The sequence below is a fragment of the Phalacrocorax carbo genome, chromosome 3 (assembly GCF_963921805.1).
Source record: "Phalacrocorax carbo chromosome 3, bPhaCar2.1, whole genome shotgun sequence".
NCBI lineage: Eukaryota > Metazoa > Chordata > Aves > Suliformes > Phalacrocoracidae > Phalacrocorax > Phalacrocorax carbo.
The window spans coordinates 33,697,526-33,722,931 of NC_087515.1; the positions used below are offsets into that span (position 1 = coordinate 33,697,526).

Sequence of the window (25,406 nt, forward strand, 5' to 3'; positions counted from 1 at the left end):
GATAACACTGGAGTTTAGCAAAACATTTGAGTTAAAGAAAAACAAAAACCAAACAAAACCCACCAAAACCAAAAAACGCTATAAAACCAAGATAACGGTCTCAGTTAAATGCAACTGAATGCAGGGGTTCCTTTGTATAAAGGAAACAAGGTATTGGCATGCTAGCCAGTTTGCATTTTGCACTTGCATTTCCTCAAATCTCAGAGCTAGTTTTCAGCACAGCAGGCAGTTAGCTCTCCCTAATTACTGCCAGGGAGGCCCAGATGCTTTTGTCAGCTCTTCAAGCACAGAAAAAGATTACCAGCAGACAAGCCAGCCATAGGATCAAGGATGACTCCTAACATGAGACTTGTGAAAAATCCGCTAATGCTTATGTTCTCTACTGAAGGGAACAAATCTAAACACCTTATAAATCTGAGATCAAGCCTGATTATTCATATAGAGGATTATCTTCCATGCTGAAGAGGCAAATACAAATGCAGTCAATTAAAGAGAGAGCTATCATAATGAAACCCTTTTTCTTGTAATTTGGTGCGATACAAAGCACTGCCTTAAGCAGGTATAAAGACATGACACTGGCCATTCAGCACCAAAAGGAATGGCTGTGGCAAAAAGCCGTGGGGTCCAGCATCACTCGCAGCCATATGCAGGTTCAACATCTTCCCGACTCCAGCGGCAGAGGAGGATGGGGCCCAAAGGACGCTGCTGCTTACCTACATGGATACTCCGAATGAAGTAAAAGCAATTACTATTTTCCACATTTTGAAATTACATGGAGAGGATCCTCCATTCTCTTGCAAATTGAATTTCACAAGCCTTCAAAGCAATTCAGCTTATGCTTGAGAAATAGACTCAGCAGCAGCTCTTTATCTGAAGGTAGTGGGAGAGGCCAGTAGCTGTTATCACTGATTTCAGCAGCTGGCTGAAGCAAGCACAAATCCCCTATCACCGTACAAAATACAATTACCTTCTCCCACCCCCCATGAGAGAAGAAAAAATCCTGTTTGTTTGAAAATTAGGACTGCAGCTTAACCTGAAATAGTTTATGTTCAGCTATACAATTTGAAAAAAATGACAACCCTGATTAATGCAGTATGGGCTTGTGTGTGTTGTAAATCTGTAACCATTTCCTGACTTATTTTACACAGTGAAACTCACCTGTGTCAAATACAGCTTTTAACTACAAAGGTGGCCTCAGGAGACCCAAGGTCTCCCATGCCCTGTCTCTGCTGATTGCTGATTTTTAACAAGTCACTTTGGCTTCTGTGTCTCTGCAAAATAAGCAGAGCGATCCATTGTCCTTTGCAAAAGCTACAGGGGCACACTGATTGGAAAGGATGTGTTAAAAGTAAAATATTAGTATTATTGCCATTACTTTATTCGTAGTACGATCCTATTTTGAGCAAAAGAACATTAGAAAATTTGGAGGGTACAAAAGCTCCTTTAATCGTTAGAGCACGGCTTCACATCAGTGTGCTGACCTTCCATGCCCCAGAGAGCGCTGGCTGCCCTTCACCTACCCTTCCAGAAGGGTGCAGGGTTCCTGCAAGCCCCATGCAACTCTCAGACAACCCAGAGCATCCGAAATGGCACTGAATGCCTCTGCGTAGGCAACGGTTTTGAGTTCCACATGAGTTCAGGCAACATTCGAGTACTGGCAATATCTGAGTTAGAAAATTGGTCAGCAAACTAGACACGGCCTGAAATGACAGGATAATACTCAGGGGAAAGAGAGCCTTATCCCAGCGCAAATCTATTGCTCTTAATTTGTCTTGTAAAAATGAACATTAACTTTGGACCCAAATCTTTGCTCATTTGCATGTGCCACAGCACACAATATTGGTGCCTACCTGAGTACGTTGTGGTTAAAGGGCCTGACTGTAAACCCAAGTGGTTTGCTGTCGCTTTGCACGTTTCTGCATTTGAAATTCCCAGCTCAATAACACCTACTTTCTTTTTTCTTTCATAGCTTTATCTATCTTGGTGGTGGTGGGAAGTTATGTTAAATCTGCACACATACCTTTGTTTAAAACTTTTCTTTCTCTTCCAGTCAAAACTCTATCTCCCTGAGCTTTGGTGCTGTCCCCTTTAACTTTTATCTTCCTCTTTTATAATTAAAACCCATTATTCGGCTTGTTGCAAATACATATATGAAGAAATAGTGACTAAAGTCTTTTCAAAGCACAGGCTGCCTCTGAAGTAGTGCATAGAAACAATTTTGTGATTTACATTCTCCTCTTGGCTACACTGATGCCCGTAACTGAAGTCAATAGAGTTGTACCACTGTGTCTAAGAATTTGTCTTGGTGTAGGAAGCATTCATCAAACAGCCAAAGTCAAGGATCTGTTACCCTTTCATTTCTGTCTGTTTCTGGTGCCAGGATAAAAAACATTTCTGATCCAACTCTCAGAGCATATTAATTTGTAATTAAAATAAAATTTTAACAATAAGCTATTTGGCTGCTTTCAACTGTACTAATGGCTTTTTGTCCTTCTTTGAGAAACAATTCTTCTCAAAGAAACAAAAATGTGGGAGCTCTGACAATACTAAGAAACTTCCCAGCACAGCCCAGGGAATTTGCAACAGTTCATCCTTTCTAGCCCATGATTTACAATCTCCTTGTGGTCAGTAGTGGCCACAAGTTATTCTGTGCAATGACAGCTTGTCATCTTGTGTGCGGGTGTTTTCACTCCAGTTGCCAAAGTGCAAGTGAAAAACCCACTACTTCCAGCATTGAATGAGAACTTGCCGGCAGCCTTGTTAGAAAGGACTGATATTAGCAGAATCAGCCACATTTATCCCAGCTCTTCTTCAAAGTTGGAGCTAGGAACTTGGAGGGTGTCATGGAAGTTTGTACTGGGGAAAGTTATATCAAAATTTGTATTATACCATAACATGCCATGATATTGGCAGATCTGAGGTCTACTTTTATTCATGGCTAGGTGTATTCATGTTCTATATACTAGCACCCCATAACTTTTTCAGCTTCACCAGGACTGTTATAATTATGGGATATTCTAAGAAGATTAATTTATCCTAACTTCTCAAAATATCTTAATTGTTCAAACTTCATGTTTATAAAGAAGGGCCTCGCAGCCCTTAAATACCTTCTGTTCAAGATCCCACAGATCACTTTGCTCCCACAGGAAGTTAAATACAAGCTCTTGTGGCAAATACAGCAGCAAAGTACATAGAAAAACAATCTGTCAATTATTCATGTATTTTTAACCATAAGTAGTGTGGTACAGCAAGTGGAAAAAATGGAGGAGAGCCAAGAAAGTAATGAGCCATATTCTCTGCAGATCACCGGTAAAAGCTCTGCCTGTCACAAAGAACCACAATTAAGAGAATGTTGGCATTAGTGATTAATGAGCTATTTAACACTAGCGAATCAGATTGCACTTTACGTGCCCTATCACCTGTGGGTGAGGTTTTGTAGAATGTAATTCACAGGCACCCAACATGGGCAGAAATAAAACCATTCATTTCATATTTTTTTTTACAAAACAGTGGTGCAGATATCAGAATCACACCTCATGTCACATCTTAATCAGAAAAACAAAAGAAAACAAAACTCCTCCTTCTTTAGAGAGTGAATGAGGACTGATTCAGATTTTACCTTTAGTTCAGTCCTAGGCTAAGATGGCACTGGAGTTGGCAGCATTATTTCTAATTTGCTTGCTCATTCAACAAAAGACTTGAAAAGCACGTGTTTAAATCCCGTCCAATTCCAGCATTTACTTATGCACATGTTTAAATAAAAAATATATATTTAAATGCTGTCTTGAATAGAAATTCTTCTGCATACTCAGGCCCAAATGTATCATCTGAAAAATCTCATGTGTCTTGTTCATCAGCAATACATTTTATGTAATTTCCTGTTACACCTCTGAAAGAAAATAAAGCATTTTTTAACCATTACAGTCAATACTCAGATAATGCAGGATTAGAGCTCTACCTTACTGTTAGCATTTGTAAATAAAATCACACTGATGCTGTCACTTTCACCCATGCCACTGCATTTTTCTCTTCTTTGGCCAAGAAGGAGGTAAGGGAACGCCATCTGAGAGTTTTACTGTAACTTCCTATTTTCGTCTGTGGGTGTACAGACCCTCCTTGTTACCTGACTGAAATACGTGAATACAGTTTCTTTAATGTTTCTCGTTTATTTTTTCCCATGGCTCCATCAACCTAGGTCATATGGGTATAGTTTCATACCGAGGAACTTGCCTTGCCAGGACTCCAAAACGAAAACCTGCCATTTGGTTTGTTCTGCCAGTCAGCTGATCAGCATGAGCAAAGTGTGCAAATAATTCAGGGGAAACTGTGTGCTTAAAAACCAACCATTATTTGAAATGCGAGCATCTATCTTCAGAAGATCAGAAAACAAAAAACAGAAGCCACACCATGTTATAGAAATGGCCATACTTGGACAGTTTAAAGGTTCATCTAGCCTGCTATTCCTTCCTCATAATGGTTAATAGCTGCTGCCTTGGGAAGAGCATTGGGATACAGCAAGCAGAAGCTAATACTTTCCTAGAATACCCTCCTAACCTTCAACGGTTCACAGCTGAGACTTTTCATCTGACAAATCCAAGACTTTTCGTATATCACCAACATAGAGGGATAAACTTTACATAAGACAAATGATATGATGTGATGTCGAGAGGTCTGTAGTAACTGTTGAGGAATAGAAATAATTTGAAAGAAACATGTAAGCAATGCATCAGCTCTTCTGCTCACTGTTACCAGAAAAGAGAATATTTACCCCATGAGCTTCACTAGCGTCCCATGAACGCTATTGTCCTCACCACTATCAGCATCCTGCAACTCAGAGGTGAAGAAGTCCTGTTAGATGATCTAGCTCATTTTACCATCAACCCGGGACTAAAGAGGGGAAACCACAATACTCCTCTTGTGATTTTCAATACCAAGTTAAAACCACCACTTGTCGCTTCTTAAACATTGGTGAAACTTCCACCTCCTAAGATTAACAATGTTACTCCACGTTCATCATTATCATTTTAATATTGCAGTAGACAGAAAATGAAATTGCCACATGGTGAAATTATCATGTCAGACATCTCTTAACTCCCTTTTTTGGAAAAACAAAGCACTTCAATATATTCACAGGGTAAGCAAGCTGATATCTGTTTTTAATATATGAAGATATTAAGTGTTTTGCCCCACATCATAGGATTTTCTTTAGAGGGTTACCTCTAAAGGCTTACCTATTACACTGAATAGATACTGGTCTCTATTTCTGTGGGGACTCATAGCACTACAAAACTATTGCAAAAGTTTAAATGCTAAGATTACAGAGGAGGTGCTGCCACGACAGATTTATAAAGCTTTTCAGACAGTTGATTGAAAACACTGGGCAGATGTCAGCCATTTACAGATTTATGTCTAATTAGATGAATATAATACACTCAAAACATTTTTTAAACACTGGTCTTGTTTGAATGTTCATTTTGAATCTTTTTTTTTCAAATTCGACTGAACTTACAGATAAAGAATTTAAAAAAATGAAACAAATAGATTTGAACAAAAAAGTTTATTTGACTTTGTTCTTGTTATGTTGCTGATAGAAGTGGAAAAACTATTTTGGGTTATCCCAAATGATTCATCGATCGATCATTTTATTGAGGAAAACAATAATCACATCCTGAACCTTTCTGTCCTGCTACTTGTGCATATGGTTTTAGCCACAACTGATATTTCATAAAGAAAATGCTACAACTGCCTTTATCTTTTATTTAATTATGTCTGTTTGTATTACTCTAGAAAATATTATTTCTTAGACTATTCTTGCACATGGTGATTCAGGCTACCAGCATCTACCTCAGGGAGAGGAAATGTTAAAGTGAATGAAATTAGCAGGGAAATATTTTGTTTATGCTATCCTAGTTGCAATTGGACATCACCACAAAAATTTAACTAAAAAATCTGTTTATACACTCAAGTACACATGCAAATACTTGTAATTTTTAGATGACAACACACATCTAGCTACCATTGTTATCCTACAACGTGGCATGATATACAAAGGTATTGATAATGCTTCGGTATGTATTAAATCAGTTAATTAGCAAGTCCATCACACCTAGAGAAAATGTCGTATTCCATACCTCTGGGAACTTGGAATTAAACAACTAAGTCTTAGTATTAATGTAAGGAATTCTCAGGTTTCCTGAAGACATTCAGTCTAACTGAATCTCCCTAAAGCATTTGGTAAAACTCCCAGACACTTCATTTTAGTGAATTCATGGCCTTGTGTAACATGGAGGTTGGATCTACACTAGATTTCCCAAAATACGACCAGAAATAGACAGAAGGAAGGGGGAATATTCTCTTAGGGCTTTATACTTATTAACACCAACACATTTGTGAAAATCACAGGAGAATCTGGATAGGAAAAGAAAAGCAAATGATCAACTTCTGAATCTATTACTCAGTGAAGTCACCTATGGCTACATGGACATCAGAATCTCACTCTTGCTGTTCCCAGCATTATCACAGCATCTACTCAGTACAGATACTAATGCCCTACTTTAAAAACCTGAAAATAATATGCAAGTGTCATTTAAGATATGTCTAAGGCCATTTATTCTGACCTCATCCTTATTTTTAAAGCAGGAAAATGTCAGAATAAATGTGTTCTCTATATTTATAGTGTTATGCTGGGGGCTGAGCAAAACCTCGTGCAAGCTGATGGGCATTTCAACAACCCTGTCAACCTCTTCAGTCTTCCTTTTTGACAGAATCCACCCACAAAATCCCAAACATTTAGTATGTGGCTAGATTAAAAGATGTAGCAAAATAATATAGTACATTATACCTTCATACGCTTTGTTCTCCATGTAAGCCTTTTTTTTTTTCCCTGGATCTGAAGGTATGTCAGCACCATGCAATCTCTTCCCATGGGCTTCCTCCCACATAGTTTCTACTATTTCCAGAACTACTTCTAATTTACCTGCTTCATGCTCTCTTAAAACCCAGTACTTCCACTTATGTGTTTCTAGATACAGACACAACCCTTAATAATCTATCCGAATATAATCAAAGCCATTAATGGATTTCATCCTCACCCCATCATCTCACAGCAGAGAAGTCCTCAGTTAATTTATTGATGAGATATGAACTGGAGGAAGATGGTATCGTTTCCTCCAGGTCAGAATACAAACCTAGGTCTTTGATTTCTGTTTAACTGGTCAATACGTCATCTCATCCTCCAGACTGGATTTTAAGGGAATGGTTCCTATTTCTCAGTCCATGTATCTGTGCACTTCTAGGAGGGAGTGGTCTAGTTAGATCCATGGGACAACTCCTGTTCTTCTCTTCCTCGATGCAGACATCCCTCCCCATCATTTATGTTGCCTCTTGGGAGAAACTGGCAAGCCTCACATGTTTCTTCCTTAAGTCACTTCAGAGATTTTACTGTTCAGCTTTGCATTAAAAAAAATTACAATCTAATAAATTCCTCTGGCTTTTATAAGTGTGTGTGTATATATATATGTAGATATATGCTTGCAAAAAGTAAAAAAAAAAAGGGATATTTCAGCAGAGAATGGTTAAAAGAAAGGAAAACTATGCAAAGAAATAATACACCGTCTGTGTGCAAAATTATTTGTATCAGAATTGCAAATCCTCTAAGTAAAGAGCATAGAGATATAGCTATTTGAAATTATCTAAGTTTAAAGGGATGCCCGTATATAAACAAAACCTGAGCACCAGCTATTCACATCAAATGCTGAATACCAAATTGAACCAAATACTTAAAGACAACTTTAGCTAACAGATTAAATGGAATAAGTCATAAAATAATTCAAGACAGACATAGGATGTTGGTACTACCCACAGGAAATAGAAGCACATTTTTGTTGAATAAACCTTCTATACTAACTTAAGAATTGAACATAGTCCCAAGAGTTATTTCATTAAAGAAAGTCACCTGCAGTCTACAAAGCAGGCATGCCTGTGAACAAAGCTTTGTTCTTAATAACAGTAAGCGAGCAGAAAGGCTTCACACATTACTGTCACCTTCATGAGAGAAACCTCCAATATATAATACAGTTGTATCACCTACATTTTGAAACGTTCTGATACATTGTTTGATGTTCAACAAAACATGAAGCAATATACTCTTGCAGATGGGTCCTTGCCAGCCATACATAAAAGCACATTGAACACTGCAACCTGCAGTAATTAACCTGAGTGCTACTCATATACACACAGCATAGAAACAATTGTAATCATCATTTGCTGCAGCAGCAGGGCCGATACTTCACTGCAGTACTCTGGGGGTTCTGCAAGCGTAGCTGCACATTTATGCTGTGCTTTGTCAGAGGTGGCTCCCTGCTTTGGGTTCCTACCGCTGGGAGCGGAGAGTCACACCCCAACTCAATCTGCCTTCCTTTCCCTCAGTTCTGAGGAATCATACACAAAAGTGAAGACATTGAATGTGTCATTTCATGCTTTCTGAAGGAAATTGTTTGAGCCAAGTAAGTAAAACACACAGTACTTCAGTCATAGAAATTCACCAAAGGAAACAGTGAACTAGATCTTCAGGCTTACCACAGCTTCAGAGAATAAGGGGACTGAACAACTATCGCTTTTTCACAGGAGAACAGCAGCTTTCAGACACAATGCAAGGATTTCTATCCGGGAAGGCTCCTGAAAATCAGTGTTAACTGTAACACCCAGGCCTTTTCAGCCACCCCAAATACAGAAAACTGTGTAACAGCTACATGACTGTATGGTTATGGGTCACCAACTCTACAACAGCCTCTTGTTCCACCTGGGTGAAACAACCCCATTTCCATATAATCCTGATGTAATGATGTTTGTTTAGTGTGCTGGGAGGCACTGAGGGGGAACAGCACACAGATACAGAGTATGAGACAGAATCAAGCACCGCTTCATATGAGAGGACCCTTCCTAAGAAAGCAGTTGGAAGAAAGAGCCTGTGGATCTGAGGGAAATATTTCTCCAACAACAAATCACTGGCTAAATTTGGGGGTGACTTTACTCAGCAACCATTAGATACTATGTCTCACATCACACAAAGAGGTGTTTCAGAAATATTACAGCGCTGTGACCTGAGCAACGTATTAGGAGCAAAGAAAAGCAGCATGCTATGAAAAAAATCTAGTATCAAGATAACGTTTGCTCTACTTGAAAATTAAAATTCACTATATTTAAAGAATGCAATAAGCTAGAATTTGAGACTGTTTAACAACAAGCTGGGTTTAAAAAAAGCACATAATAAAGTGAACTTTGTAATAAATGAGCTTGGTCATTTGAATATGAAAGAACAACAAAAATCGAAGCTGTGCGTGGCCTCAGTTCCTTTTTTCCCCAAATTGAACTTAAAAAGAAACTTTGATTTGCAGCCAATTAATCAACATTTTAGACAAGTGTCTTGACATTATTTGGATACTAACAATGTTGTAATTTGATTTACAAACATTTTTTTCCCCCTGTGTGTAAACACTGTAGTGGGTATTTTCAAAGCAGCGCTCAAGGTTTTAGACATATCCCACTGGCTTAATAGAAATTGCATGGTTTGGCTTCCTTTTTGAGGGGCTGGAAACCTATCACAGTCAGCTTTTGCACTGAACAACAACAAAGGATGTCAGTGGAGGGACGCCAGTGTGAGAAACTTCCAAGTTTCCATTAATTCCTTAAAACTCTGTTGCCAAGTCAGAAAAACAATTCACAGAGTGAAATGGATAGGGTCCCCTCCATGTTGCTTCTCAGGTAATACCTGTGCAGCATGTCTCATGACCAAAATGCATCATACCAGGCTGGATGGTGCCTCCTGAATGTATTCCACAGCAGAGCTAAAGACAAAGCAGCCCACGAAGAAGTCGGTCTTCTCTGGACTATATAGTGCAGTAGATGTGAATTATCATTGCTGATCAGGTCCAGGCATTTTATCTGCCTGTAGTTTCTCAAGCAACTGGTCAAGATTTGCCTTACGTGGCCCAGTGTGCTACAAACTGCCTGTATAAACCTTTAGTCTCTATCAAATTCTAACAACAACTAACAGCAAGTCTTACCCTCTTAGCTGGACACAAATAAATTCTCTAGACTATAAAGCTAATGACAATCGCTATTGTTTAGGAGTTCAATGACAAAGCTGCATGCACAAAAGTGTATTTAAGTAACTAACTTACACAGCAAGGATACTTTGAAATAGTATCTTTATATAGAAATGTCTTGGATAAGAGTTTCAAAAAAACTGAAGTAATATAGAAGCATTAATGAGTTTGAGGGAACTTTTGAAAACCTCATCCTAAGCACACATTCACTTTGTTCTTCTTTTTAATCTTTGCTTTTTAAACATAAAATGAGGGAAAACACGGCTCTGCAATATGCAACAGAAGACCAGGATGGCACCAGAACTCATGCAATTTGGCTTCTCTGTGAGCATAATGTCCTTGAAATCTTTCTGCCAATGACAGATTTCACTGAATTGGTTGAGGGATTCAATGTTTATTGAGAGACACAGACAGACAACCATGCGATCACATAAGTCATACTTGAAAACAACAAACCAGTCAGCCAACCCAACATGCAGGTGTGCTGAAAGCAGCATTTTAAAAGCCATCCTATTTATACAACTTCAGTGCTCCAACTGAAGAGCCAATAATCAATATTCAAATACCTTGCAGGAGAATGGGAAAGTCAGATGTGATTGGGTAGCAAATACTAAAACATAGCTAGCAAATTTTAGTGTTCATGGTATCCTATTTTAATATTTTTAGAGATCCTAGTTGAGTGTCGGTACTTGTCATGGTTTTAGCTGGGATAGAGTTAATTTTCCTCACTGTAGCTGGTATAGTGCTGTGCTCTGGATTTAGTATGAGAATAATGTTGATAACACACCGATGTTTTGGTTGTTGCTGGGTAGCGCTTACACTAGTCAAGGACTTTTGCAGCTTCCCGTGCTCTGCCAGGTGCACAAGAAGCGGGGAGGGGAGGTGGTACAGCCAGGGCAGCTGATCCAAACTGGCCAAAGGGATATTCCATATCATATGACGTCATGCCCAGTCTATTAACTGGGGGGAGCTGGCTGGGGGAAGCAGAGGTCACAGCTTGGGGACTGGCGGCGTCAGTCGGTGGGTGGTGAGCAGTAGCATCGCTTGTTTATTTTGGTTTTCCTCCCCCTCCCGAGGTTCCCCCCCCTTCTTCATATTATATTACTATTGTTATTACTATTACTGTTTTATTTTAATCATTAAAATGTTCTTATCTCAAACCACGAGTTTTCTTACTTTTGCCCTTCTGATTCTCTCCCCCATCCCACTGGGGTGCGGGGAGTGAGCGAGCAGCTGTGTGGTGCTTAGTTGCTGACTGGGGCTAAACCATGACAGTATTAACAAACGATTATGTTTTTAAATAATCAATCGAATTGTCAAAAATAATGAGAAGAAACTGAAAAGCATAGTCTGATAGTTTAAACAAAACAAAAAAAAAGGGTGGGGGGTGGGGGGAAGGGGTGGGTTTCATGCACCTAGCTAGATTTCTTCTACCTGCAATTAAAACATGAGCACTTCCACAACTACTGTATTTGCATATAGATCCCAGTGCAAATGAGATTTGTCCTTAACACTTGAATTCCTCAGGTTCTGTCATCATGCAGGCATGTGTGGGTGCTGAGCACTGTGATGCTGGAAGCTATGGGATTCATTTTACAGTAGTGAGCATCTGTTGAGTCAAATCCTTGTGATTTACCCAAACCCCTGGGGAAGAACTTTGCCTGCTGGGAAACGATGAACTGTGGTCTGATTGGTACAAACGACCAGAGGAAGAAGTGGCAGCAGCACAGAGGCACGGAAAGAACCCAGCCCCTGTGTATAAAAACAGGCATTGCAAACCACCAGTGGATAATTTTAAACCAAGAAGGGCAGAAAATACTCTTCCTTCTATTAACTACATTGATTTAATGATTAGTGTGTCTTCATAAAATATATTCACATTTACTATCCTGTGTAAAGGTTATGTACTCAACTACCATTCTTAAAATTGAATTTTCCATGGAAAACACCCCTGTACTTTTCAAACACTTGTTTTACTTTGGCAGGTGAAGATGCTGAGCCAAGCCTGTCATTGTCCCTGCTACAATGAATACCATTTAAATCTGCTGCTTCAATACATGTAAAGCAACATACCTTTCACCTGATGTGTGCCCTCCAAGGCAACTGACCAAACTTCAGCTCATTAATTTAATATAAAGTCAATTTAATTCTGCTTGACCAAAAATCGGTGCCTATTTTTCCAAAACATGCAATCATCTCACAGTATGTTGCAATTGCTGGTTAAGTGTCTTAGTGTTATCGATAAGAGCCCACTCTGAAGAGAACAAAGAGGACCGCTAGAATGCCTTATGAAAAATAAAAAAAAGCTATTTTGCACACAACTTTCAGAAATGGTTTCCAACACATGAGAGCAGAGGCTGCTCTGGGGATGGGCTGTCATAATCAAATCCTTAGAAACAGATGAGAAATAAGTATATTATTCTTGATTTAATATCACTTCATTTATGTTCTCCAGTTAATACACATCCACAAAGCCATGCCAAAGACATACTAAAGGCCTGATTGTGATATCCTAATTCAAGCAAAACCCATACTCAAAGTCCTTTTGAAGTCTTTCCGCTTCTGCCAACTCTTGCAATTTTTATTGCAAGCCTTGCAGTACTCAATGTTTTGCTTAACATTCTGGCTCCTGGAGTTATACAACATGTGAATCTCCTTTATTTTCAATTTTAGTAGAAGTTTATGGCCTTCATGATTGAATAGAAAAACTTGAAAGTTAGACTTGTAAAAAGTGTCCAAAATAAAAGAGAAAAAGAATAAAGGACTTAACTGCATAATTTTGCTGAATAACCTCTTAAAGAGAATGATATTCTTAGACCAGATTAATGACTTCTGAGCCACAGTGCATACTTACAGCCCACCAAAAGTTAGCAACACATAGCTGCATATTTTAACTTAATGGAAATCCTGTTCTTGTAACGCTTATAACGGATTTCTTTCATGCTCAAAAAGGTATGCAAAATTTTGAGCCTCCTCCCATTCAGTGTGGGAGGAGCAAAGGACCTCATCCACAATCCTTAGCTCCTGTGCCAGTGGCCACGGGTTCCCCCGATGGTCAATGGCAAAGTGAGGAGCAAAGTAGGGAAAAACTCTCATTGACCACCCAGCTGGTGCCGATTTTGTACCAACTGCCCAACTGGGGCAAACTGGGCAGCCCAGTCCTTAAACTGCCTCCCCCAGAGTCTACCATAAGCTACATGGTGATCCTACAGGACAGCTGTACCTCGGGGGCTGCTATCTGAAGAGCCTGGATCAAAAACAAGGCAGTAAACTATCCCTCCCACGACGGCTGCAAATCTGCACGTTGCTTGTTAACACTGAAACACGGCAATGCTTTCTTTATTTCCCTCTTCCTCCCACCTCCTAATTTCCTTTTTTTTTTCCCCTTTACCTGATACCTTTTGTTTATTCTGTAAGCTGTTTGAGGTAGGGGCTGTCATTTCCTATGTGTTTATGCAGTGCCTTGCATGAAGGCTGACAGCTCTAGATGCCATTATAATCAAAGAGAGGGGGGGTGGGTGGTATTTTTAAGGCACTAAGGAAAATGAGGTGTTCACCTACCATTGACGTTCAATAGACTTTGAGTACCTTTCTCCTCTTTGAAAAAATCTACATTTACAAGTATAATAATTAAGATGTCTGTCATCACCAAAACATCCATTGTTAAAATATGACACAGCCTCCAAGTAGGGAAAACCTTCATTTAGAGCAGAGTCAATAACAAAAAGCATTTTTTTTCAGATCCGCTAGGACCTCATTTGTCTAAAATCATGCACAACAGTGTTCAACATACTTTTCTGGAAGTATCATTAGTTAGGTATCTGCTGAAAAGCACACACTCCATCAATTTAAGCACTAAGACTGTAGATTTTTTTAAAAGGACATTTCCTATAAATAGAGATTTAAATTATCTTCTTTAAGTATTGTAGTCTTTAATTGAATTCAATACCTCTGCAAATGGAGCAAACAACCTCTGACTGATTAGATCATTTGCTTCTATTCTATTTCAGACACGAACTGGTTTGCAATATCGTAAGGTTTTTTCATTAGCAATTGCTGTTCAGTTGCATATTTTCCTCAGTAACCTAATTAATGCTAGAAAGGTAACTTTTCTTCTTGTGCATTACAGTATGTCAATGTAGTTGACACACTTGTAGAGGTTATATATAAATAAAAATCAGAAAAAAAAAAAACCAACAAATGACAAAAATGAAAGGGAATGCAGAAATTAGATTTTCCATGAGATGATGAGTGCCTTCATCCCCCAGTGACATCAAGATGGAAAGTGATTACTCAGCACCCTGCAGGATAGACCTGTGGGAGTCCTATGGGTCACTGGCACAGAAATTATTACATGCAGGTAGAATAAGAAAACAGATATTAATGAATAGAAGAAATTATGTCCTTAATTTGATTTAGTAGCTTCCTAGGTCTGAGTTTGTTGCATGAATAACATAACATCCTGCAGACAAATTTCAGCTTTGACTTTGGGATGTTATCAATCTCTTCAAACCAAATCACAGGCCTGATTGCAAACTGCATTCTCGTGCAGCCCCTGACTAATTAAGTGTATAGTTGTAATGACAACACAGATCCTACCAGGCAGCATGTTTAGACATAGCTGAAGTAAACCACCGTGTATTATTAACAACAAGAAGAGGTCAGTTATAGACTCAGGATGCCACGTGCTCTGCTGGCATTAACACCAAAAACTTTCTTCAGAAATGTTGATTTCAGGCTCTTAGATACTGAAATGTTCCTGGCAAGCTGTTTTAAATGGCCTCCATCGAGGACTCAGATGAGCCAGGCTAATAGATGATGGAGCTTGATCTAAACCTTCACCCTCAAAACATGCTTTGGTGAGATGCTGTGCACCTCTGGATGCTCCTGTAGCCTGCCTGAGGCTCACGATGGTGGGACATCAAAGAGCAGGTGCTGACAGCATTGTGGTGTAGCCAGCTGAGCCAGGAGGGGACAAGGGAATGGGACGGTTGCACTGAGGTCACTCTGCTCCAGTGGCAGCGACATGCTCTAAGTAAATTGTGCAGATTCTCTGATAAAGTCAGTAAGGGCCACAGCTTATTTCAGGCACCACAGTCTAGAAACAGACCGTCTGTGGAAGATCTTTTTAACTAATTACCTCTCTCCCTTCTTCAGAAAAAATTACACCTCACCATAGTTGTTAGCTTAAACTTTTTTCTTCCCCAAATATGCCATTGAAACACCTCAGAAAGAAAAATATTAGTGGCTAGACATCCAAACAAGTGAGTAAATCATATTGGGGAATATTCCTGGAAGATGGTGCCAACTGGCAAAGCAACTATACCAGAAAACTACCATCACCAACAAATTATGCAGATGACACCAAGCTGGGTGGGAGCGTCGATCTGCTGGAGGGCAGGAAGGCCCTACAGAGGGACCCGGACAGACTGGATCATTGTGCCAGAGCCAACGGTATGAATTTCAACAAGGCCAAGTGCTGGGTCCTGCACTTGGGTCACAACAACCCCATGCAACACTACAGGCTTGAGGAGGAGTGGCTGGAGAGCTGCCTGGCAGAGAAGGACCTGGGGGGTGTTGGTCGGCAGATGCCTGAACATGAGCCAGCGGTGTGCTCAGGCAGCCAAGAAGGCCAACAGCATCCTGGCTTGTATCAGGAATAGTGTGGCCAGCAGGACCAGGGAGGTGACAGTGCCCCTGTACTCGGCACTGGTGAGGCCACACCTCGAGTACTGTGTTCAGTTTTGGGCCCCTCACTACAAGAAGGACATTGAGGTGCTGGAGCGTGTCCAGAGAAGGGCAACAAAGTTGGTGAAGGGTCTGGAGAGCAAGTCTTATGAGGAGTGGCTGAGGGAATTGGGGTTGTTTAGCCTGGAGAAGAGGAGGCTGAGGTGAGAGCACCTTAGTGCTCTCTACAACTACCTGAAAGGAGGTTGTAGCAAGGCAGGAGGTCGGTCTCTTCTCCCTAGTAACAAGCGATAGGATGAGAGGAAATGGCCTCAAGCTGCGCCAGGGGAAGTTCAGGTTGGATATTAGGAAAAACTTCTTCACCGAAAGGGTTGTCAAATATTGGGACAGGTTGCCCAGGGAATTGGTTGAGTGTCCATCCCTGGAGGTATTTAAAAGAAGGGTAGATGTGGTGCTTGAGGATATGGTTTATTGGTGGACTTGGCAGTGATAGGTTAGTGGTTGGACTCGATGATCTTAAGGGTCTTTTCCAACCTTAACGATTCTATGATTCTATGACAACTGGGAATGCTCCCCCTCCAAAATTGTGCATGGGAGTTACCTGAGAGAATGGCAGAGGCCAAAAGTAGGCTGGGAACTGTTAGAAGAATTTAACTTAGTTTAATTTTAATTTAGTAGCATTAATTTAGCCCAAGTTTTTCCATGCTGTGAGGATGTCCTGCACTTTTAGATGCAGATCTTCCTCTGTGCAAATTTTATGAGGTCTTACATTTCATTGCTGCAAGACACAGAGATCAGACTAGTTGAATAATAAAGTAGGAGATCCTATTTAAAACAGAATTAACAACACAGAAAATTTATTGCCTATTTAATAAAAAACTGTAGTTTACTAGAATAATCATTAAAAGAACTGCAACCTATGATCTACAATGAATGCCATTTTTTGGCAGCAGCTGGTTCCATGTATCTCTAGTTGGGTTTTACTGCCCCCTTTTTTTCCGCCCCCCTTTGGATTCTCATACACTTTAAATAAACAAGGAAAATGCATAAAACCTATGTTTATTTGCATATACCTGTCAAAATATTTGTTTAAAAGCTCACTTTTAACTTAAATGTTCTGCTTCCTTATACAAAGTAACAATTTTTGCTTTTACATCACTATAGTTTTCAATCCTTAGTATAAAGTGTACCAAAACTCTACAGACAGAAAAACCAAAATGTTGAGTTTGATGCCCCGGATCAAATTCCAACTGTGAGTTGAGGTCTTACACAGAGAACAGGCAACTTCACCTCATCTGCTGGTTAATCAGTATGTTCCACTCCATTCTTGAGAAAATTAACCTCATTCATCACATCATGCCCCTGTTCCTCCCTATGGCTCATGACACTTTCTTTGCTCCTCGTCCTACTTCTGCATCCCAGAGTGCAGCTGTCGTGGTTTGACAGCACAGCAGCTGCACAAGCAAGCGAGTGAACCAAGCGAGCAGAGGAGAAGCTTTTACCACTGTACCTTTTGTTTGATTGTTGTTCACGGTTTTTTTGTTTGTTTGTTTGTGGTTTTTTTTTAGGCAGAATAAATATAAAAGAATCTTCTCTGCCACAGAAATGTCCTGGTAAGTTTTAGGCTTCTAAAGCACAAAGTCTGAATGATCTTACTCCGGGTATCCACAAGATGAAGGTATTTAATTCACTCACATGTTTTTTCCCCCTCCTTTTCCTAACAATTAATTCCCCCACATATTAAACAGAGATCCTGACAAAACCTGGAAGCTACTAAATATATCGCTAAATTCATGAGATGCAAATAACCTCAACAAACAGTAAACAACAGCCTCTGACTTGGAGCCTGAGTCTCCCAGGGTGCAGAGTGCTCTTAATTCCCTCTGCTGCCACTGCCTCCTATGAGAAATTCTGCCCAAGATGATGATCAATCATGGGACTAGAAAAACTGCCAATTCCTTCTTTTCCAGCCTCTTCCAACTTTTTCTCTTCACACTTCCTTCCTGATCCCTCTACAAACTCGGTCTTTTTTCTCTATCTCATGGGTAAAGTCACCACTTCATTTCATTATCTCTAATTCCAGACATCCTTTGTTCCTACACTGAAAATAATCTATATAAATCATCAAAGGAAGAAAGAGTATTTAAAAATATGTGCCACTATAAAGATGGATGACATGGCAATAAAACCCAGCTCAAGAAAAATCTGAACTGGTAAGTTTGCCTAATTTAGAAGAAGAGTAAAGTCCTTACTTTCCCTCTAAATGCTGATCAACATCACATCCATGAGTGACATGTATGGTACATGTATGGTACAGAACTTTTGTCTGCAATTCATGCATTTCTTGAACAGGAACAATTTCATTTGCAAAGTGAACGCGATATAGGAAGCCACGCTTAAAGATGGGAAAATATTTGCAAAAGGCAAGGAAGCCGACTAACCTGACCAATAGGTTCTTTTGTTGGGGTCTTTCCTCTTCTAGCGGTGCTTGTAGCCAAAGTGGTGGTTGTTTCCATGACTGATGTGGACATCTCAGACTGCATCGCTGTGGCTGTGGACTCAGTTGTCATAGAGGAAGGCACTTCACCAACAAGTCTCACATTTCCTTCTATCACGATGTTGGCATCATTTTCTGCTGCCATATTCAGAACTTTCAAGCCATTGTAGTAAAGACCAGAGAGCTGGCCTTGGAAAGGATGGCCACGTTCCTTGCCTCCAATTTTTATGGTTGCTTGGCTATTGAAGATTGTGAGCTGACGCCCTGTGAAGATAATATTATATACATGCAAAAATGTTGACTGTGAACACTATACTCTACACCAGTGATAACAGATTTTCATGGGGTGAATAATGAGAGCAATAAACTATAAGAAAAGGTTTTGACTCATAATTCATTGCTTTTTAATGAGGTGTCCATGAAATGCATAAATTTTGAGAGCATTTGCATTTTTCTGAATTTACAGCGTATTGGGATTTTTTTTTTTTTTTTTGCTAAAAGGCCAATCAAATATATTTGCAAACGTGTTTAGTACTACAAATGATTCCCCTCTCCCTTTTACCTGAAAGCAGTGTTAAGCTTTTTGGTGTGTGTCAAGAATGCCAGGTTTCTAATTCCTTAAGATTATTTTTTCTTCAAGTCTGCCAACATTTCAAAGTTTTTCCACGCAATACAGCATAGGGCCTATAGCTTTAAGTCTGTACATGTGAGTTTATGTATGTATAGACATATACAAATATGTATATACATACAGAGAGTTTATATATATGCCAGCAAGTTACTAGTTCCACTGAATTTTAAAGAATATGTTCTGCAGTAATCTGTCATATCTCTATGTAAGTGAATAAAATATTTACATTTTTAATTAAATGTTTCCTTTTTGTATTTAAATGTTTATTTTCCTTCAACATCCACACTGAAAAGAAACACATGGTTCACACTGAGTATCTCAGAGGCAGATTCAAAAATAGATGTCTGATTGGCTTTCAGCAAGGCTATCAATTAAAATAAAAGATTTTTAGATGTAAAAGCGGCTTCAGAAATGATACACATACCGATGGAGAAATCATGGCACATTTCCATTAAACAGAGAAATCCTCAGCAACAGTACCACTCTTAGTAAATAGAATAGTCACTTTAGCAGATTGGTTTCTGCTCACAAAAAGCATGCACACAACTTTAAGTTCTGTTTTAATTAGTGTTTGTTCCAAAATCCCCTTAGAAGGTTGCAAACGTTAAAGGGACTTCATTTTGATTGGCAATTCATATTGCCCACTATTTAAGATACCTACAGTTTAAACAAATTTTTTTCAGGACCATAATGAAGATATCATAACTACATATATTTTTAGTTAATAATTTAGATGCTGGAACATGTAATATAATCTATGAATGATTTATAATTTTTGGTTAATGTTTGCTATGAGTACCTTCATAGATTGAGTTAGTGGATTATATTTAACAGTCCCTTTAACCTTAAGTTAACAGGGTAAGATTATTAAACAGCTGGTACTTCTAGAAATGTATAGAAATTATTATACAAGGTATGCAAATATTACTCTATATTTTACTTTTTTAAATTTGTTTTTAATTTAGTTTTACTGAAATTTATTTTTTATGTTTATTAGTGTTACAATGAAGTACTACTTGGTTATGTTCAAATTATTTTTTTATTTGAAGTTTTAATCAATGTTTTTTACCTTTGTCGAGTAGCCATTCATCAACTACTCGACCAAGTCGATATGGAATTCGCTGTCTAGCAATCGCCAGGCGCTCGTTATCATTGTTTCCTTTAAAGTTTAAAGAGACATTTCATTGGTTAAAATCTGTAAGGTCAAAGGTTAAAAGTTAATACTTAAAGCTTGAGCTATACAGTTGCCACATGATTTTTTGAAATTTGGAATTTTAAAAAGTGCTACCTAGAACATTTCATGGTTCAGACTTTTCATTCATTCATTTATTTTATTTTAGCAAACAAAATTATTCCTATGTTAATTGAAAATTAGAAATCTGCATTTGAGCTAGGTTATTAAACTTATGTTATAGACAGACCCAAAAAACAAATTTAAACATCATCGAATGGCTTTACAAAAAATGATCATTGACCTCAGGGTTTTGTCTTTTTTGATGTTTCTTATTAACTAGTTAAACATGTTCAGGTGAAACAGGTTTAAGTTTTCAAAAGACATCCAACCTCTCACTCCAGGTTAGTCATTTAAAGAAGAAGACACAACTCTTAATCACCATCTAAGGCACACTTACTTCTGCTGTCTGGAAATAGACCTGCTGTAACTTATTTCCTAGTCAGAAGAAATACATTCTTATTCACTTCATTTAAATAAATTTCCAGAGATTCACATATATGGTACAGAACAGACCAGGGTATTCACTGTTTGTACATTCTCATAGGACACGTTGACAATGTCTTGAAGGAACACCAAGGCTTTGACAAAAGTGACTTGCTGAAAGGTAGCCTGGTTCTGAAACGTGGAAGCGATTTAAAATTTATCGAGAGGCCATCTGTAGTGGGGCTTCATAAATGAAGAACTAACCAGAACTCGGCAATGCAAAACACAAACTTGTCATATTTGCAAACCATATCTATTCTTAGTCTGTGCAGAGATCTTTGACTTCTTTAAATAAAACAATGAGATAAAATAAGGCTGGTACAATCAGAAAAATACCAGAGAACGCCGAATAATTAGCAAATAACTTTAAATATTGATTTCTAATTACACCTTTTTGTGTTTGAATGATCTAGGTGTGATCCCTCAGAAAACCATGTCTTCTGCTTAAAACTTTTCTTAGGAGAATGGTAGTCCTAGACATTTCCTTCAGTGTACAGGGATTTGGTGGCAGTAGTATTTTAGACCAACAATACCTTTTTCTTCCAATGTATTGGTTCATATTAGTAAAGAACCTGAGAGATAAGAAGAGCCAGATGAGTAAAAAGCAGTCATTCCTAATTTAGGTCCGAATCCAAAGGCAATCTTCCTAGCTCAAATGTGCATATTGTCTTTGACTTCAAAACCCACCAAAAAAACAAGTCCTGTATCTGCAGTGGAAATATAAGTACAGGATGCAGTAGCCCACGTAGTGCTCAGGAATTAATTTTCTTGACCTAGAAGGATCCTACTGCTAATTATCAAACCAAAGTATTATCCAAATTCAGATGATTGATGTTCTAGTTTGTCAGGCAATTATCGCCACTATCAGCGTCATAAGCCATAAGGTGTTTGCAGAGAAGAATCAGTACCATAGCCCTCAGAAACAGCAAGAGCAACAGCTTCTGTGCCAGAAACCACAGTGGTTTCATGCAGATACCTGTTCTGCAGTGACATGAACTGCTACTTTCCATGTTTTATGTCTCCCTCATTTGGTTTAGCATGGGCATCGTTCACTATGCCAAAGGCTGATCTATTTTCGAGAGGATATACTTGTCCTATTCACTTTCCAATGTAGAGTCACAGAATGGTTTGTGTTGGAAGGGACATTTGAAGATCATCTACCCCAACCCCCGCCCCGCCATTGGCAGGGGAATCTTTCACTAGACCAGAATGGTCAAAGCCCGTTCAACCTGACCTTGACACTTCCAATGATGGGCATCCACAACTTCTCTGGGCAAATATGCTCTGTGAACTTCTATATGCATGTCAATATTAGAAAGTGCATAGGTATATATACAAAAATATATACTTTTTTCATATTAATATTTTGTTCTATTCCCAACTTTCAGAAACATTCTCTGTAAAACAATATTTTACTGAAACTTTACTTTTTCTACCTCTCCAAGAAACTGAAAATTTAGAATAAAAAGCTTCAGAACATAACTCTTGTGATGTTCTAAGAATACAGAATGTCTTAAATTTTTTTTCTCCTGTTATGATCTTTAAAAACACTGCTTTTCATCCTCAGCTCCTTCATTTACAACAAACAAACTTCTTGTGACTAAATGGAAATTTGAGAAGTACAAGAAAACCAAGAGAAAAGTCATATGACCGAGATGGGAACAACGACAATTAGTGTGATCCTCCATGTTTCTGTTCTGGATTTGTATCTTCTATTAAAAAAATATATATATATGTACACACACCAGTGAATTAATAATTTATATTCCCTGACAGCCAGTTTCTTTTAACACTTGTGTTTAGCTTTTCAAGAAGATGTTTTTATTGAGGCGTGATCTGTTGAATAAGTGAAAGAATGGCCTCTTTCCAAAAGGTTTCCTTAACTTAAAACAAATTGATCATGAGTTTTTGTTTCTGCTGGGTACTGGTTTTTTTTTTATTTTTTGTTATCTATATTTAAAAAAAAGGGGGGGTAGGCAGGATTCTTCTATGTCATTTATAAGAAAAAGCTAAATTGTTCAGAAGAGGTTTATAGGCATAAGGAATCTATTAACGCAATGGAAAGGAGTCTCATGGATGTAAATCATCATTCACTCATCAGATTCACCCGCTGTTACTCACTGGATGCCTTTCATGAAGAAATGCTCCCTAGACCTCAGAAGAACCATACAGTCATATCAAAGTGAAACAGTGCTCACAACTGCATATGTTGGGAAAGCATTAAATTTCATGTTGTTTTTTCAACCAGTGTGTGTAAATTAGGTGCATTTGATAGAAGCACCCTCTGCAGTCGCCGGTCTGAATCCTTAATGCTATGGCATTTCTCTACTGTAATTCCATTACTAACAGAGGATTTATCCTAGACAAGGTTTATTGCTGCCTCCACTTTCACTGCTTGGCAGCTGCCCCAAGACATCTCCATGATGACTGTGGAAACTCCTCTGTGAATTAACAGCATAAATTTAGTCTTGGCCAGCTTACACATTTCTTTGAATTAGTTCATTTAAAAGTCCATGCAGTATGTATGTTTTTTGAGAATACTGCACCCTATTATAATGTGATTTATCTATAAATTATGTTTTATACTAACTGCAGCAGTCATGCACCACTGGGAGCAAAATACAAATGAAAAGCAGGGAAATAACCATCTGATTTGTAAAGGTCACACGAAAAAATAACTGCTGATTACATTAGCCCATCCCTCATCAGAGGAAAAGTGCATTGTCAAATGCATCTCAATTTGACAACTGTTACATTAGCTTAAATTCTTCTAGTATATAATATAAATGAAAAGGCTAGGGGGAAATGGTGTGGAACTTAGCCAGATTTAGTTTCAAGGAGAACACATACGTTTAGCAATAATAAAAAGAGTAGACACAGAGGTAACTTAAGAACTACATTAAAAAAAAATATATATATATAACATTGAAAATAATGGAATGACATTAAAAGCAACAAACACCCTATTATTACATCATAAAAACCACACATCTTTTTAATACTGCTTCTTCTCAAACAGCTGGTTTGGGTCATACACTCAGCTACAACAAATCTGGATAGCCCCACTGAATTCAGTAAAACTATGTGCATTTAATTCATCTGGTAATATTACCCCCAAGAGGGAAAACATGAACACCACATATTATTTTTTCTCAGGAGTATTCCATGCACATTTTTCATGTTTATTTATGCTTGTTTTTACCAATATGGTGAACCACAAGGAACTTCTTCAGTAAAAGCACTTCCCAGAAGGTTAATAAATATTTTCATCTTCTAAATAAACCTGTGCCTTTGAGATTTTATTTCTGTTACCTGTCTGAAAAATTAAGTGCTCTGGCAGGCATGCTTTTCGACCATAATTTGTAAAAAATAACTGATGTGCCTAAACATTAATTGTAGACAGCTATGTGACTATCCAGCATGACACTTCCTGGTTATATGGCCGAGATTTCTTTGATTAAAAAAAGCTAGGTAGGAATGATTCATTCAGGATGTTCACCGTGACATTGTCTAACTGATTGAATTCTAGACGGCTTCATTCTTCTGCCAAACAGATAATATTTTGTCACAGCACAGTGTTAATTCTGTACAGGCAGAAAGGCTTCAAGGGAATAACAATAATTCCGAAGAATCAAGGTAAGCAGAGAGGAGCAGCAAAGGTCAAATCTTTGAGTTGGAGCTAAATCTTGTGGCAAGATTGAGAAGAAGCAGTCCAAAAAAACTTTAATCATACCTTTATATCTATAGGTCAGATGGGACAAATCAACTATGTGAACTTCACTAATGTGTATTTTATCCCTCCTGATTTATTATATTGTCAGTGCTGGAGTGTAATTCTATTTTGTTCTGTGAAATAAAGGTGTCAGTTATTGATGTGAAATAGCAGCATCCTTGAAAGAGAATAAGTAAGAAGGTTGAAAATCGAGAGTCTGTGAAGAACAACCTAGACTAGAGAATATTTTCTTTGAAACAAACTGTTTAACAGAATACAAATTCACCTTGTTAGTCTCAGTGATCTGCTAAGGAAATAAATAATAAAGTGATGAAACCAAGGTCTACCTCCATTTACAAATCCCCCTCTCCCTAGTTATTGTCATCATGATCTTGACACTGCTGTTTCTGAATCATGACTCCCCTGACATCTGCAAGAGGAAGGCAGAGACTCATATCATTCCTCCAGATGCAGTTAGGGACAAAACCTGACTGAAGGGTCAGCTGCATAGCGTAGGAGGAAGCCACAACAGCTCTGTGGTACAGGGGCAAAGAGTCCACGTAGTGTCTCACATGGCCAGGCTGGGAAACAAAAGCACAATCTTGGTAGTGGCCCATACTAAAGTTCATTCAAATAATCTATTACTGTGCACACACATTTGTGTATACAAATATATATTAATGTTGGAATAAACTGGAGATGCAAAGACTGTGGTCTAAAATTCGTACAACAGATGATTTTGTACGTGCGGCTGACCTCTTCCCAGCAAAAGGAGTGACATTTTAAGTGCTATCAACTGCAGACACAAACTTTTACATAACTTGCACATAATTCTGTCATGCTGATGTTCACGCTGGCTTGATGTCCTGGCCATACGTGGATGCTTTCAGTATCATCATAATTACAACATAAATTGAAATTGATGTTAACATTAAAATAGAGTCAGACCATAATGCATTTCCAATAGCCAATATACAGACATTCTCTAAAGACATATTAAGATTCAAATTTAAATAGTCTTTAACTGTTATCTAAGGAATTCAGTGCCTATGCCT

General features: G+C 38.4%; 1 protein-coding gene across 27 annotated transcripts in view; it reads right to left on the reverse strand.

The window, feature by feature from the left end:
• Positions 1–25,406, reverse strand: part of NRXN1 (neurexin 1) — a 726,568-nt gene that overhangs the window by 81,228 nt on the left and 619,934 nt on the right. For 16 of the 27 annotated variants that reach the window (XM_064446453.1, XM_064446465.1, XM_064446462.1 and 13 more), the window contains 2 exons: positions 19,992–20,081; positions 18,236–18,555 (listed from right to left, as the gene is read on the reverse strand). In XM_064446453.1, the coding sequence (XP_064302523.1) occupies positions 18,236–18,555; positions 19,992–20,081 (410 nt within the window). The remainder of the gene's footprint in view (positions 1–18,235; positions 18,556–19,991; positions 20,082–25,406) is intronic. The other 11 variants (XM_064446475.1, XM_064446474.1, XM_064446472.1 and 8 more) reach the window with 1 other exon arrangement.